Consider the following 15,919-nt stretch of genomic DNA (forward strand, 5'->3'; position numbering starts at 1 on the left):
CAGGAATGCCTGCAGACATATTTTTTTTTTTTTGTATCAAGCAGACATCAGCTTAAGTGTATGTTAGAGCTGAAGTTTGTTACAATGAACTTTAAAAAACTACTTTTTCCCATTTTTGCCATTTTTCAGTAAAAAGCTTTGCTAACTTGTCTAAATCATTTTCTTTGCATGTTCTACCACAGACAGCTGTCATGAAAATGCGTTTGCTTCTCTGGTAAAGAGTGTCATTGGAGCACTGACTCTCAGGCTGCAATTGCTATTTTGAGCATTAAATTACAATGTTGAAGTCACGTGTAATAGAGTTGTGGCAAAAAGCTTTTAATATTGTCTAAATGGTAGGCTGAGAAATTTCAAAGTATTGTGAGTTCCTATTTCAGCAAAAATACTATTACTTTTTTCAGATCTGTTTGTTACTAAACAATTGCATTTCTTAAATATGTTTTTAAAATACATAATATATGGCAAAATGTAAACTGAAACTGCACCTTTTTTTTTCTTCCGCCTTGAGTGTGTTGTGTGTGCTTTAGAACAAGTTACTAGCAAATGCCTCTGTAAAGAAGAGAAGTCTCTGTCCATGCTGGTTCTCAAACTTTCGCTGTGTGCCAAATGGTTTTACAGTTGGGAAAACTCTTCAAAAGGGCATGTAGGCGGACTAAAAGAGGAGGAATAAGATAAAAATAAAGAAAATGAGTAGACAATTTGTTTTATTACATGCAAAGAGACATAATACTGGGTATACCCTAAGCAGGGAAATTTCAGCTATGTCATCACATTATAGTGTTTCGTAGGGGTAGTATTTTCTTCAAATTAGTTGCCTGAAGAGTGAAGAATAATAAATTTTATTATTTTGAATAATAATAATAATGATCTGAATAATAAAGTTTATCATTCTGCATTCGGGAGCCCACCATTTCCCTTTTTGTTTCAGACCTTTCTTTAGAAAATCCGAATCCTTAGAAAACTAGTTTCACTGAACTGCCCCAAACCTTTACTTTTCCAACATATAGAAATGTTGTGGTTGTATTTATTAGGAACTATTGAATGCTACTATTGAATTAAATGACACTTCCATGTATGCTAAATCACCAGCCTGAACCAATGTTTGCATTCATCGTTATTTTGACATGCAACAATTTCAGTGCAATAGCAGCTGGTGGTTCCTCTGGATTATCCACTTTTCTTCTCCCATGATTTGGTGGATGTATTTCTGCTGTTCTGGCAGTCTAAAGTGAATCCTCTCCAGTAAGATTTTGCTTCCTGAATCAGAATTAATGGTGAGGAGAAGAAATAAATGTGCTGGCCTCAGTTTTCTTCCTCATTTCTGCAGTTCTTCCACAGCTCTTAGTGTGCCATTGTAGCCTAGGGAAGATTTTGTCAGGGTTATCCTGAAAGGGTTGTCAGATATACAAGGAGTTAGGGAACAGCAACATGCTTGAATCTGTAGTAAAGCTGATTTCTACAGACAGCAGCACTGACTCAGCTGGGAGAGGTGGCTGGTGAGCAAGAGGGGAGCTCCTCTAACACCAAAGCTGGAGAAGTTCACTCCTTGACTTCTGGATCTCAGCCTTCCCTGGGCCATCTGGTGGTCATTTCTGCAGGGCTGGTAACGGCAGCACAAGGTCCGTTATATTCAATACTGAATTTTTTTGGAACTGGTGCTCACGTCTGTTGTGTTATTCCCCACCCCATTCAAAACAATTAAAAATAGGATAGTATTTTGTACCTCATTGGTACGGGGTTTCATGGTTTAGAGAACTTTCTCTCTAAAAAACACTTTCAAAAGCTCCCTTTCAAAAGGAAGAAAGTCAGGATTTAAAACACATCTTGTGATGAGTATAACTAGATGAGTTACATTTAAGAAAATAATCTCTCCAATCCTAAACCTTTTTTTTTCTTTTTCTAGCATTCCATCTCTTTGGGGGGAAAGGAAGCATATTTTAGAGTAGGGAATGCATCATGAGCAAAATTCAGGGCAAAATTCGTCTTGGCTAACAAAACATCTCTGGATAAGCCATAGCATCCCTTATTGAAGATACGCTGATTTGTAAAAGGGGAAGTCAGATTTCATTACTCAGAGGAAAGCACCGTGTAGACTTAAATACCACAATTTGGAGGAGATCCCATTTGTTAGAAGGATGTCTCATCTGGATGCTGTTTTGGGGCAATAAAATTTGTGTGCTTTCCAACAAGGTATTTTCTGAGGCCCACAGTGCTTTTTGCAGCGATATCAAGGCACTGGGGCCTTTGAATCCAGTTCTGGTAAGAGGCTTTGTGGCTACACAGAGGCCTAGAAGGCTGCTGAGCTGCTTTCAACCCAGCAAATTGAGCAGGTTGGCTTTGTGGGGCTGTTGTGAAGGAATTTCTCTTGTGCTAACAATGAATAAATTAAAGAATGAGTAAAGGGTAAGGATAGGTCTCTGCAGGTGACCTTAATTCCCAACTTGCCTGCCATTGTGTCTGGCTTTCTGCACACAAACTCAGCCCCCCACCCCCCCTTTTTTTTTTTTCTCTTGAGGATTTCAGAATACTCTACTTAAAACATCTCACGTTAGATATGAATGCCCAGAAAACGGCAAATTTTACCCTGTGATTCTTCTAGCTACTCCTTTGGTTAGTGTGTTGTATGAAGTACCATCCTGAACAAAGAGTTAAAGAAAAGAATTGCAGAAAAGCAGCGTATCCCTGATTTATACAATAATCAATGAAACATAGCCTTGTGAACCTGATTTCTTTTAAGGGTTGCATTGGAAGAAGTTAGACTTCTAGACTGTTTTTTTTTTCTTACTTGTGTTCATTTCAGGGTTATGTTGCTGACAGACTTAACAGCAAGATTACAGAAAAGTCATTGTTAGGGCTGCTATCTGCTGAATTTGGTGAGAGATTCAGACCAAAATAATTTTAAATAACTGCCTGCAACTGACTTAATTTGTCAGTACTGTGTTATTCTGTTGCAAATAAAGAGAAATATTTTTTTTCCAAATAAGTGTGTTTACTCATAATACATTGAGCAGGATCTATATTTATTTAAATTTAAAATGTTCAATATTGTTCTGAATAGTAGGGTGTACATTTGTTTAATTGATTAAAGTTCTTATCTGAGTTTTTATCAGTTTAAAAAAGTAGGTGGTCTATGTTTCACTTTCATAATTACATAAAATATATAACCTTCAAATTGAACACCATAAATATCTTAATCCTGAAATATATATATATTTATTCTTCACATAGGGGAATAATTTTAAAGAAGAACCACGGGCACCCATTGACAAAAGCAAAGCAAGGGAAAAAGCGAAGAAGAAGCAAAAAAATGAAAGGCAATCGTACAGAAATCGTGAAGAAAAAGTTAGGTGGAGCATCTCATCTCATTGCAGACGGCCAGGAAACATCAGAAAGTGAGGAGGATGATTCAGAAGAAGAAAACAGAAAGTCTTTGTCCACATTCGGTGAAGGTCCTGAGGATCCAGTAACAGGTTGTGAAGAACAGACGAAGGATGACCATGAAAGCCTTAAAGAATTTGCAAGGTTCTCAAAAGAAGGGTTTCCCATCACTGTGCCTGAGATCTCAGCTGTGTCCAGCAGTGCACTGGAAAATGAGTTGCCTGTAGAAAGTGACAGTTCACTTCTAATAGATGTAAAACCTTTTTGTACTGTAAGCCTAACCAAAAATGCTTTTGATGTTGAGGGAACAAATCAAAGGCGCGATGAAAATCTTTGCAAGAACAGTTCCCTAAAAATAAACAATGATAAAAATTCCATCCAAAAAACAAAGTGCAACTGTGAAGATAACAGCCTGCTGTCGAGCACAGAAAAAGAACTTAAAATTACATGTGAACCTGACATGGAAGCTAAACTGTTATGTTTAAATGGTGAAAAAAGAGAAATATCTATGTGTTCCAATTCAAAACTAAATGATGATGTGCCTGATAGTAACACAGACAATAAAAGTGCATTAAAACCAGAAGAGAATTTCTCTAATGGCCAGACTTTTTTTCCAATTAATTTATCTACCGAGAAATTGCAGCTGGGCTCTGATAGACAATTTTCTCTCTCTTCTTGGTCTGAGGATGAGTTTGTAGGTGAACAAAGACAAAAAAACGTGAGGAAACCTAAACAGATTTATACTTGTGGTTCAACAGAGCTAAACTGCCATCAGTCAAATGAAGGACTGGTAAAGGAAAACCACCAGGTACCATTAACTGAGGAAGCTGGTAATGTAATAAGCAATGGCCTGTTGGGATCTCCTGCTAGTGAAATGCACATGGGTTCACTTGGGGAATCCAGAAACACCTCCCCACGTGGTTCAGGTGAAGTAAACGTTCCAAAAAATGACGCTGCACTGGTTGCATCGAGGAGGAAAAGACGCAGGAGAATTGTCAACTTGGCACCAAAGTTTAATGTACCAAGAGAGATTGCTGGTAGCACAGCAGGAGGGAAGGAAGTCCCGTTAAAAGATGATGGTCCCTCAAAAAGTGTTGTAGAAGTGGAGAAAAAGAGCTTTCTAAACCAAGACTTTGGAGAGGAACGTGAACAAAACCTGGAATTTCTGGAATATTCTGCACCTTACAGTATCCCGGAGGCTCCCTGTTCCATGCCCACCCCTGATGTGGATTCTGTGTTACAAGATATTTCATGTATCCATTTGGGACAATCTTCTCCTATGCCAAAATATTCTTGTAGTGTTTGTGTCATTTCCAGGACAGAGGAGGAGCGAGCTAGTACTCCTAGGCAGCAGCAGGTGGTTGATGAAAAAACAAGCGAGAATGAACACGACTCTTCGGAGGTTACGAATAAACAACCAGATATTTTGTCTTCTCTTAAAGTCCCTTCTGAATATCCAGAAGATCCTTGTGTATTGGAAAGCTGTGTTGAAAATGCACATAGAACAGATGATTCAGAGCCATCAGAGGCCTTTCCACCTGAAGATACTCAAGATGTGACTATGAAAACCAGCTTTCTGGGACTTCCCTTATCAATAGGATTTGCGTTTCAACTTGTGCAGCTCTTTGGTTCTCCAGGTCTTCCACTGGGTAATACTCTTCTTACTACTGCTATATAAATATTTATGTATATGTGTGTGTGATTAAATATTCATTTTCATTGCAGGTAACAATTAATGACATATTAACCCTATTGAGAGGAATCACTGCTGCTTTGGTGATTTATTTATTTTTTTAAACCAAAGTCATCTTCAGTGTCTGTCCAAGGGCCCATTGGGTTTGGCCTCACATGTGCAATCTCTGTAGTAAAAGTTGCTTAGCACATTTAAATCTGAAGCGTGAAGCTCTTGTTGGTGTTTTAATGCACCATACCGAGTAAGACTTCAATGTGTTGATTACAAAACTAAGTGGAAGACATGACACAAAATGTGTGCTTTTACATAAAGTTTGCATGTTAGATTTTTTTTTTATTTATTTTGCCTGGTGAATATGGTAGCATTCCCTTTTCTTTGTTTAGCGAAGTGCTCCTAGACCCCTGTGTGGCTTAGATGTGGTTGAAAAGCTATCCCAGAATCTAATTTAATTTCCAAGTGCATATCAAACTTATGGCATGTATTTGCTAATAGGCAATGCTTTGTTTTTAATCACACGTGATTAAGAAGTGTCACAACAGTACGCTTGCCTTCCAGACCCCTCCACTTGTCATACTTTTGTACTTTCAGTTTAGACATTTTAAGTTAGCGGTAGGATCAATCCTCAAAGGAGTTGTGTGTGGCAAGTGTGATGTCCACATGACTGCAAGCTGACATGGCTCCAGAGCTGTAGTTAGCGACAAGAAGCATGTTTGGAAATCACTGCAGTGCATCGTGACGAAAGAGCAGTGTTCCCTGTGTGTAAAGTCCCGCAACTTCTTGGTCCAAATTTAGTCTATGAAAAAACAGTAACTTAGCAAATTTAGCAAACAAGGAGACTTTTTGCAGACCAGATTTTGAACACATAGGCCTTTACACCTGTTTGTTTCAATAGAATTTAAACTTAACCATGTACCCTCATGTGAAAGTTGTCAGACAGCTGAAGAGCAGCTTATGTTCTGTCTGTACACCAGAACTGACTTCCAGGTTCTTTGTTTTTATTGTAAAAGTTGGTGGTATTGCTACATGTCAGAAAAGTGATGGCAAACCACTGGCAGCACTACCAGGCTTGGGGTGGTGCCCAAGGAACCTGCAGTGCTGCTTTATCTCAGCTTGGCACCACGCACCAAAGCATTTGCATATAGAGCTAAACAGAGCTATGAAGAACTGGAGAAGTCTTCAGCTCTCATATATATATATATATATAATATTATTCTCCAAACCTGGCATTCACGTCTGATGTTAAATGCCACTGTCTAGGAGGGACTGGAGTTGGCCATGACTTAAAAAAGTGATCTGCCAGGGACAAAAAAAAAAAAAAAAGGAAACACAAAAAACACAGAAGAAAAAAAAAAAAACAACAGGCATTCAGAAACACTTTACTGCATAGCACATCAAATGTCATTCTTCTCTGAGTGAATTTCTCTGGTGTTTAGATGAGTTTCCTTTGGAAGCAACCTTTAAGAAAATACAAAGCCCTCCTAATATCTCTCTGAAGCTCTGCCAGCTTGTGATTGCTGTGTTTTTTTCCCTTAAAACTGTGAATGCTCAATGCAGAGCACTGGTCATATTCTGATTTTACCGTAATTCTCCCACAAACTCAAAAACACTTGTGCTTTTTTTTTTTGTGGCCTGTTATATATTAACAGGCTATTGTTTATTGATGTACACAGTCAAATTGTAGTATTTTACCTGACTGGCAATTGCAGTCAATTTCTGTTGAAATTATTTGTGGGGAAATTTTTTGGCAAGTAAATGTCCTTGGATATTTATAAATGAAAGACTTAGTTGATTTATTTTCTTAGATTTTTGTCGTATAAGCGTAGGACATATTTCAGACTGCTCTCCTACAAAGAATCTCTTTTTGGCTTCTTAAACAGTGAAGAGTTGTTGCAGCTAAAATATTAGAAAGTAATTAAAATTGTAATTAAACATTAGAAGCATTTTGTTTGTTTTGTTTGTTTTGTAGCATTTTGTTTAATGTTTGTTTGTTTACAGGCTGAGAGCTTTCTGTCGGTCTCGTTTGTGCGGTGTTTCAGGGGAAGGTATGGGGGAGCTTTAAGCGTGGTAGGAAAGCCTTTGCCTAGAAAAAGAAACCAAAACCAAATCTCTGCCCCCTTCCCATGCACTGGCCCTAGATTCTGTAAAACCTAAATTTTGACTTTGCTGCTGGCTCATGTAGATATCTGCTTAGTTTAAAATGTCTACGTACTTAAGTCTGCAAAAACTATAGTGATATATTTTGGCTATGAAGAGATCTGAACACTCAACTGCAAAAATATTTTCTTCTGCAGAATCCTTGTTGCCAGATGATTATGTAGTTCCTCTTGACTGGAAAGTTTCAAAGATGATCTATTTACTGTGGAAGACCTCTGTGGAGGTACGAATTTTAGGGGATTTCGGAAGGCTTTCCAATATTCCAGGTGTAAAGAGGAAGCATTCAGTTCATGAAGCAAGATGTTACTCCTTGCTAATAAGTTTGCTTTGTTTTTTAATACTCACCGTGAGGAGATGGATGCTTTGTGTACTCTTTTGAATATTTCCAGAACCAGCTCCAGGCCCTGGTAGGGTTCAGATTTTGAATGGTCTGCTTCACAAATACATACAAAGTAGCTAAGGGAGATTTAAAAAAAAAATAAATAATAAAAATAAATTTCATTGATGCTATTGTCCTGACTTGGCCTACGTTAATTAAATACAACCTAGCATATCTAATTGTTCTCCTCCTTATGTTCTTATCATCTAAGCAAGTGCCATCCTCCTCCACTAGCATTAATTTCTTCATGGCTACTTCTACCGAGACCTGTAGCAGAGAAGTCACTCTGAATGATTGGCAGCAGCCTAATTCCCCTTGTCTAATCAGAAACTTACCTACAAATTACTTTTTTTTTTTTTTTTTTGCTCCTTCCCACTGTAGCTGTTGCTTTGTGAAGGTTGGTTTTACTTAAGGAGCACTGTACTGCTGGTAGTGGAAATGAGGAAAATCCCATAAATACAATGAATTACTAACTGTAAAATAGAATATGGACCTTGTTCTGTCTCAGAATAACAAAATCTTCTGTTGTGTATTTTCTCTTCTTCTCTGGTCTATTATTACTTGTTTTAGGAGAAACAGAAAACCAGTGGATTGCAAAATGGAAATGCTTTGGCTGGTAAGTCTATTTTGTGATATAAAACCTGTATAAAGCACTTGTAGATCAGAGAAAATAGTTAATGCTGAAGTGAAGTGTGCCAAGATTTTCAGCACGAATGAGTGACAACACGCCTTTTTGTGTAAAATCAGTAGGATATGGTAAATAAATGTCTCCATTGATTGCGTACATGGTATGGCAGAACTGCAGTCTCTATGAGCCATCGCTTCGCATTCCCTGATTCACGTACTGAAATTCTTTGTATTTTAGACTTTCCCATAAGAGTATTAATCAAATATTTAGCTCAAGTTTATCCGATTCCAGATCAGAAGGAAATTTAACATGAAAAAGTCTTTCTTTAGACTTTTCTTTGAAAAATGGAGCATCTTCAACATAATGGTTGCCAAAGACTGCCACCGTAATAATAAGTGAGGCTCTTGAACAGCAACATTATCAAGGTCTGTGGGAAGCCTGGGACTTCTGGCACATATTAATTCCTCCTGTGTGTAGATTACGGATGATTGCCATCTTAGTTTAGTATAATTTAGTATAAACTGCATAATGAGATTAAAAATACACAATAGTTGCTTGCTGGAAGCTTGGATTTGGTGTCAGAAATAGGAGGGTTTTTTAATCAAAAAAGGAGAAAAGGAAGCTCTTCACTTGGAGAGCTTAGAGGAAGCAGAAAAGTAGCATATAAAAATATATAGGTGTATACACCTGTCAGAGACAAACCTGGAAAAAATGGTGTATTTGAATTTACCTGAATTGGCCTTTCAGGGGGCAAAATAAATGAGCATTCTGATGAAATGAAGCTTGTTCTACAAATACTCTATCCTGACGTAATCCCTGAAATTATTTTATATAATTTGTATCTTTGGCTGCAGTTAGCATTTGTTTGTTTTTTAGATGATATTATTAGCCTTGAAGATCTAAATAAAAATTGCCAAGAGAATGAAGATGCTCCTGAAACGCTTCCAGAAACAGAATTACTTCAAGGGCTCGTAGAAGAGAACATCACAAGCTATGCTGGCAGTGGCTGTCTGGATACTGTGCTTCCTCAGTCGTGACTGACCATCTTTAAAAAAAAAAAACCTGCATGAAGGAAAAGGTAATCAGTCACACCTGTGACTGAGTTATTAAATGTTTTAATTCTTGTATATTTGACCAAACATCTAAAGAACATTAGTCATCATAATTTTTAAGATGCATTTAGCACCAACCAACATACTTGATTTTTTTCTTCAGATTAGGGTTGAGGTGAATTTTGTGTGTGTGTGTTTGCTTTTGTGGCTTTGTTTGCTTTTTTTTTTTTTTTGTCTTATTTTGTTTTTAAACCTTAGTGGGGATTTTTTTTATTTTTTTTTTTTTTTTGCTATTAAAGCTGTATGATTTTTTTTTTTCCTCCTCAAAAACTAAAAAACTAAAAACTAAAAATCTAAATCTGCCCAGTGAAGTGAAAGCAACGGTCTGGGATGCCTAAAAGCTGGACTTCATTGGCAGCTTGGTTACTGTGGTGGTCTGTAGTGAGTAATGTCACAGTTCCTATTACTCTGTGAGTTGCTCGTTGCAGCCTATCTCCACCCAAAGCATGAATTTAAGAAAGTCTTGAATATTCACTGTAGATTAAAACCTAACTTTTTTTCCATCCTGCCAGTTTTCCCCTGCTATTTCAACCTGCCCCACTTCTGCATGTCAGCTTCTCCTGTTTGCTTTTCTCTCCTACCTGTAGTTCTTCTGCACTCATATGCCATATCTTTTTCCTTGGTTGTTAGGATTTTTAAGGGTTCTTCTACTGCATATCCCTTTCTTTGTTTGAACTTGTCGTTTTTAGTAATAAGCTACTATATAAATCCATTGAAAGAAATAAGATTGATCAGTTTTTGAAGAGCTCTGCTCACTCTTATTGCCTATACCTTTATCTGGTTGCTGAATTTAGTAAACTGTTTATTTCCCTTATCTTTTTCTGCTGTATCTCTTTGCCACACTGCTCCCTAAAGCCTCCATCTCCTGCTTGCTGTGCAGGCAGAGGCAGCGATCCTCAGCCCCAGGTATTGAGGAGCCAGACCCCAGTTGCTGCTGTGAAACAAAATTCTGCAACTGAGCTTCCACGTGCCATTTTTGCAATGCCTTGGAGTAATTTAATGTGCTAATCTGCAGGAAATAAATGGAAAGTTTTCTGCTGGGCTAGCAAACTTAGATGAGTTTGTATATGGTCCAACCAAGTGCAAATGTCTGTGAAAAGCATCTCTTAGGGTTACCGATAGGACCTGACACCCGTTTTGAGGGATAGGGTCATCTTTCCTTACCCCATAATCAATATTTTCTGGTTGTTGATTTGGGCAAACTTACCAAGAATGGTGTCAGAGTGGTTGTAAAACTGCCCCAGTGAACATCTCTAAATGTTGACATGGATTAAATTTCATCAAATGTCAGAACTTCTTTTCAAAAAAAGCGAGAAAGCAGATGCATTTCTATTGAAAGATATTTAAATCATGGAAAATAAACGGGGAGCTAAAGGGTCTGGAATGATGGTATTAGATTTGAGAATAACTAAGCATTACTGGCCAAGAGCAACTTAGTTATTAGCCAGATGATCTTGCTTCTGTATTAATGTTGCATAAGGCGGCTGTTCTTACTGAAATGCGAGAGTGGACAGTGGTGGTGTTCCTCTGTAAATACACAGAGTTAATCTCAAGTAGTTTTGAGAGCTCCTTGTCGCAGCATTGGCAGTACATCAGTATTTGCTGTGGAGATTAAGCAAGAGATCCCGATTTAAAAATAAAAAATGCTGGGATCAGTGAAAACAGCATATTATTTTGGTGTGTAGGTCTCCTTAGGCCAGAAACCTGCAGTGCCAGATGCCGATACAAATGTAGAACAGGATGACAAAGGCTGATTGCAGTTTAAGCATTTATCTGCGTTTATTATTACAAAATAAAAGCTGGCAGGCTTGTGTTTGAAGTGCAGAGGTCGCTTTGCAGTAACTCCCTGCAGGGACGTTTCCTCCAGGACAGCGCAGCAGAGCAGGTGTTTTGGTGAGACATGCCTCCTGATGATACATGTTATCAGTCCTCCCTTTCCTGGCTGTGATATTGCTGTCATCTCCCTTTGTTGGACACAGTGCTTCGGCAGCCAGAGCAAAGCAGGTCAGCTGTATGATCCAATACAGAGCTGACATCCAAGAAGTGTTCAGTCTGGACCATCAGGATGAAATGAATTCTTAGAGCCATGCAGTCCACAGGGTAAGGTGCAGCAAAACATGCCTGGGACAGGCAAAAGAGAAAGCTGCTTGTGCTGAATAATGGGAAACTTCATCAGACTGCAGTTTCATCAGTGGTTTAAATTTGCATTAGCTAATGCTGCTTCTGAAAAGAGCAGAAAGAGCTGCTCGTTCCTAAAGCTGCACAGCCTGCTCTTGCACTGCTACAGGTGTTGGTAGCGCGATGCAGGGAACTTTATGCAGAAGCTGATCTTGGTTGGAAACCGAACATTTTGTGGGATGGATTTGAAGATGAAATGAGTAAAGAATTACCAGAACTGCTGGTGTGAAAAAGGCTGTGTGTTTAGTGCAGATCTGTATGCAGGTCAGACGTGCACTTGCTTTGCATACCATGTGTAGACCTCCACGCTTGAGCGGATGCTGTGCGCAGGCCCGTTGTGTACCACCAGATGCTCCTAAAGTGCTCTGTGGCACTTCCCAGGCACATAAGGCAGCAGAAAGCTGCTTGAAAGTGTGTGTGAGGTGGCTGGCAACTAGGTCAAATCAGAGAAGAGCTGTCAGTGGTGGTGAATGAGAAGCGATAGGAAGGGTGGAATCAAGACTCCCAAAGCTTTGAGCACCAAAGCACCCAAAATTATAACCAGAAAAACTCATCTACCTGTTACAGTGCTTTCCAGGAACACCTGGCCTAAAATTTACTTAGAGATCATAATTAGTAGCAGGAGTAAGAGGAAATAAAGAATAAGAGAAAAATAAGAGAAAAAAAATAAATATGAGGAAATTTTAAAAAATATATAAAAGAACATGTCCACCATGTCACTCTTCTCCTTATTTTTAAATCTCAAGATTGCTAGGTCTGTGCTATCTCTAGTTTTGACGTCCGGGTGTTTTTTTCGCATTTTCTTGCATTTTTAATTTTTTTTCCTATGCTTTCTCTCTGCTTTTCCTATGCTTTCTGTCTGCTTTCTCTCCATTCTTTTTCTCTTTTTCAAAAAGTTATCAACAGCTAAGTATGAAAGAGAGAAATAGACTTTGTAAATCATCAGACAGACAAACTCTTTTTAGTCTGAAGATCAGATTTACAACCATTAAAGTCTTGCTACAGGCTGCACTATTGTGATATTTCAGCAAAATCTCTTTTTTATTACAGAAACTTCTCACTTTGATTCCACCATGGAAGGACTTCAGCTTACAACCAAGGATTTTAAATATAAGGAGTAACCTGGAAGAAAGTTACCTGTGTGACTTATTTTTGGTGTGAATCTGTGGCCGTCTGTTTTTTTTTTCCTCCACCAATATCAAGTTCTCTGTCCACATAACAAAAATCAAAATTGGGATAATTTTTTGTTATATAGCAAAAGGTCACTCTCTGACACCAGTTGGAATGCCTCCCTTCTCTTCACGTTTGAGCATGATACGAGGAGACTGAAAGCAGCACGAAGGAGGTGTCTGTCCACCTGAGGTGTGGATGTCAGGCTCTGGTGTTTAATCTGGGTCTGAGGGCTCCAGATTTTGCTACAGGAACTGGGACGTGAACTGGTAATGATGCCTGCCTGCAGGGAAAGATGTCTGTTTTTTCTGTTTTTAATTAAGCGTCTTATCCTACTTCTGCCTGCTCTTACCTTTCATCTTGTTCCTGATAATTACCTCCCAATCTCGTTATAATGTCAAGTGGAAGAAACCTTCATCAACCTCTTCTTCCCATTCTTTATTCCGTAGGTGCACAATTTACACTGTTTTCTCCTGAAATGATGCTTCATGTTTCCCTCCAACTAGGTTCATTTGGGACTATAGATATAAGAAGAAAGTTGTGCTATAGATCTGATTCAAACACACTTGAGGAAAACTGTGTATGGTTTGCATTAGATGGATAAGACCTATAACTAACACCAGTAATTGGTGACTTGATGTTTATTAGAGGTATTCCTTTTACCATTGTTTTTACTTAAAAATCTTATGTGACGAGAAATGTAAACTAAAAGCAGTTCTTTCCTTATTTTTTTTTTTTTATATTGGGTTTTTTCCTTCAAAATTAAGGACTTTTCAACCAGAAAGTAATCTCACTGGTAACAGTTCTGGGATAATTTCCTCAGTAACAGTATCACTAGTGGAGTGTGGGTTTCCTGAGGGAGATGAGCAGCAGAATTTGATGGGCATTTAAGAATAAAATCTAAAATTTTGCTCATGCAAATTTCTGTAAAAGGCCCACAGAGGTAGAAGAAATAATTACATATGTGAAGTGTGCTAAATTACCTAAGTGACAAATCTCAACCCATGTTTTTAAGACACTTTTTTTGTTTTGTTTTGTGTTTTCCCAAGGTGTAGTTAGATTCATCTGTGTTCTTTCTGTGGAGGTTGTAAACAGGGCCAGGCTTCTCTGCCAGCTCTCTCTCTCTTTTCTGGAGAAGCACAAAATCGACCTGATGTATGGCTGTGGTCCCTAAAATGTTGCCAAATGTTCAGTGCATATATCTTGGAAGTGCTGTGATGCCTGGAAGCGGAGCACTGCAGGTTGGCCTTGATCATGATGCTGAAGTGTCTGGCACTTTCACCTGCAGAATGAAAGAAGCAACCACAAACTGGAAGAGGAAACCATAAAGCGAGGTGTGGTGTGAAGGACAAGAAAGAAAAGAGGCTGGTGGGGGCAGGGCAAGATCACAGGGGATGTCTATTTATGAGAAAAAGCAAGTCTACTTGCTGAAATAGCAAGTAGTGAAGGTGAGACAGGCAATAAAGAAGGGAGGGAGGTGAAAAGAGAAATCAGAAGAAGATATAGTATGGAGGAAAATGTCACTGGGGGACAAATATTGATATAGCTTACAAAAAAGAAAAAATAATTAAAGAGAAAATTAATTTAATCAGAGCAATTAGGAGATAAACTTTCAATTTATAGACTTGTAAACTTATAAAATCTATAAACTAACTTTGTCAATTTTGAGATAAACTTTTATTGATAAGGCTGGAAAATTCTTTGTAGTGAGGAGGATGACAAAAAAGGACAAATACCACCTTACTTATGGTGAAAAGGGTGGGAAAAAATGAGAAGAGAAACAGGCAAGTTTAGGTTGTGTGTACTTGTCAGAAATACTTCCCACTTCTGTGGCTTCTAGATCTAGAATGTTTAGCCATTTCTTCATTTGTTTCCTCTTTCTCATCTTTTGCCTACACCCTTTTCATTGTGTATCAGCTGAAAAGGCAGAGCCTGACTGAAGCTGCACTGAGATCTAAATTACCAGTGCCCCCATTCTCTACTTAAATATTCCACATAAGCAGTTAAGTTTAGAAATACATAAATCTTTATGTTGCACCACTGGCAAAACTCAGAGACTGTACTTTTTTGATGCATTTTTCATGCTTGTGTGTGTGATTTTCTCCTTTCCTTGGTTGGAAACATACTGCTCTTCTACAAGGAGCATATTACAGAAAATGTAATGGGGAGGGAGGTAATTCATGCTGGTCAAAACCTCAGCTTCAGGCTTAACCTGATGTACCGTGGCAGCAGAAAAGTCAATTCGGTTTCAAGAAAATGTCACTGAAGTGTTCCTATTTTCTTCCTACCTTTATTTATTGAGAAAGAATTCTGAATGCGTATATTTTCTGTTACTGAATACTGCCCTTCCAGAATGCTTGAAATAAAAAGTTTTCAAAAATCCCACAGTATTTGTGTATGGATAAATTGTTTCATCTTTCAGAAGGGTATTGCCATTTTAAGTGTACTTTAAAAGCCCAATGGTAGCTTTGATTTGTGAAGTTTATGGATCTTATTCCCTGCCACCTTTTTCCACTTGATTCAGCTAGTGGTGGAAAGTATGCCGGTTTCCTCAGATTTGCTTTCTCAAAGTAATTAAAACATTACTATAGTATTTGGTGTGCCACATCAGGGGGAACTAAGCTTTCCTATGGTGTGCAAACACCATCTTTAGCACTATTTTCAGACTCTTAGAGCCAAAACTTCAGCGTCTGTAGTTAAATGGACATGTGTACCTGCAGTATGCCTGAGCCTGGTTTCTGACCAGACTGCAGCTGCTGGTTTGGATGGCTCTGAGAGGGGGACTGACACCACACGGAGTGTTTTTGTTTTCAGTGGAAACTGTATTCTTTTCTTGTCTTGTGTAGTGGTAGTGTTAAAGCAGGTCAGGCTTTCTTTACGGAAAATAAATCACGTTAAACTCGCTGTGGTTTCTCATGTGATAATGCATATGAAAAAAAAAAAGAGGGAACTGAACTGAGCTTGATGCATGGGGTTGCTTATGCAATGCAGCACAGTTATTTAGCTGTGGCTGCCTGGAATCCTCTCCTGCTTCTGGGTGGAATCCAGCAAAAAAGAAAGAAAACGAAAGGAATAAAATAGATCCTAAAGCTGGGGTTCTGTAGGCAGCTCGGGCGTGCTGTGGTGACTGCCTTTGTCCCCAGCCTGTGGGGCAGAGTACGGGGGGTCAGAACCTGGGCCTAGGGCTTCTCAGCACCGGCAGCATCGCCCCCCCACCTTGATACCGT

General features: G+C 38.6%; 1 protein-coding gene across 7 annotated transcripts in view; it reads left to right on the forward strand.

The window, feature by feature from the left end:
* The window catches only part of N4BP2L2 (NEDD4 binding protein 2 like 2), a 45,955-nt gene extending 30,876 nt beyond the window's left edge, over positions 1-15,079 (forward strand). For 6 of the 7 annotated variants that reach the window (XM_038174694.2, XM_038174688.2, XM_038174685.2 and 3 more), the window contains 5 exons: positions 3,229-5,027; positions 7,363-7,448; positions 8,175-8,220; positions 9,109-9,310; positions 12,573-15,079. In XM_038174694.2, coding sequence (XP_038030622.1) covers positions 3,229-5,027; positions 7,363-7,448; positions 8,175-8,220; positions 9,109-9,269 — 2,092 coding nt within the window. In that variant the 3' untranslated portion in view covers positions 9,270-9,310; positions 12,573-15,079. Of the gene's footprint in view, positions 1-3,228; positions 5,028-7,362; positions 7,449-8,174; positions 8,221-9,108; positions 9,311-12,572 lie in introns of those variants that run through there. The other variant, XM_038174696.2, reaches the window with a different exon arrangement.
* The last annotated feature ends 840 nt before the right edge of the window (positions 15,080-15,919 follow it).

The sequence above is a fragment of the Anas platyrhynchos genome, chromosome 1, assembly GCF_047663525.1.
Source record: "Anas platyrhynchos isolate ZD024472 breed Pekin duck chromosome 1, IASCAAS_PekinDuck_T2T, whole genome shotgun sequence".
Taxonomy (NCBI): Eukaryota; Metazoa; Chordata; class Aves; order Anseriformes; family Anatidae; genus Anas; species Anas platyrhynchos.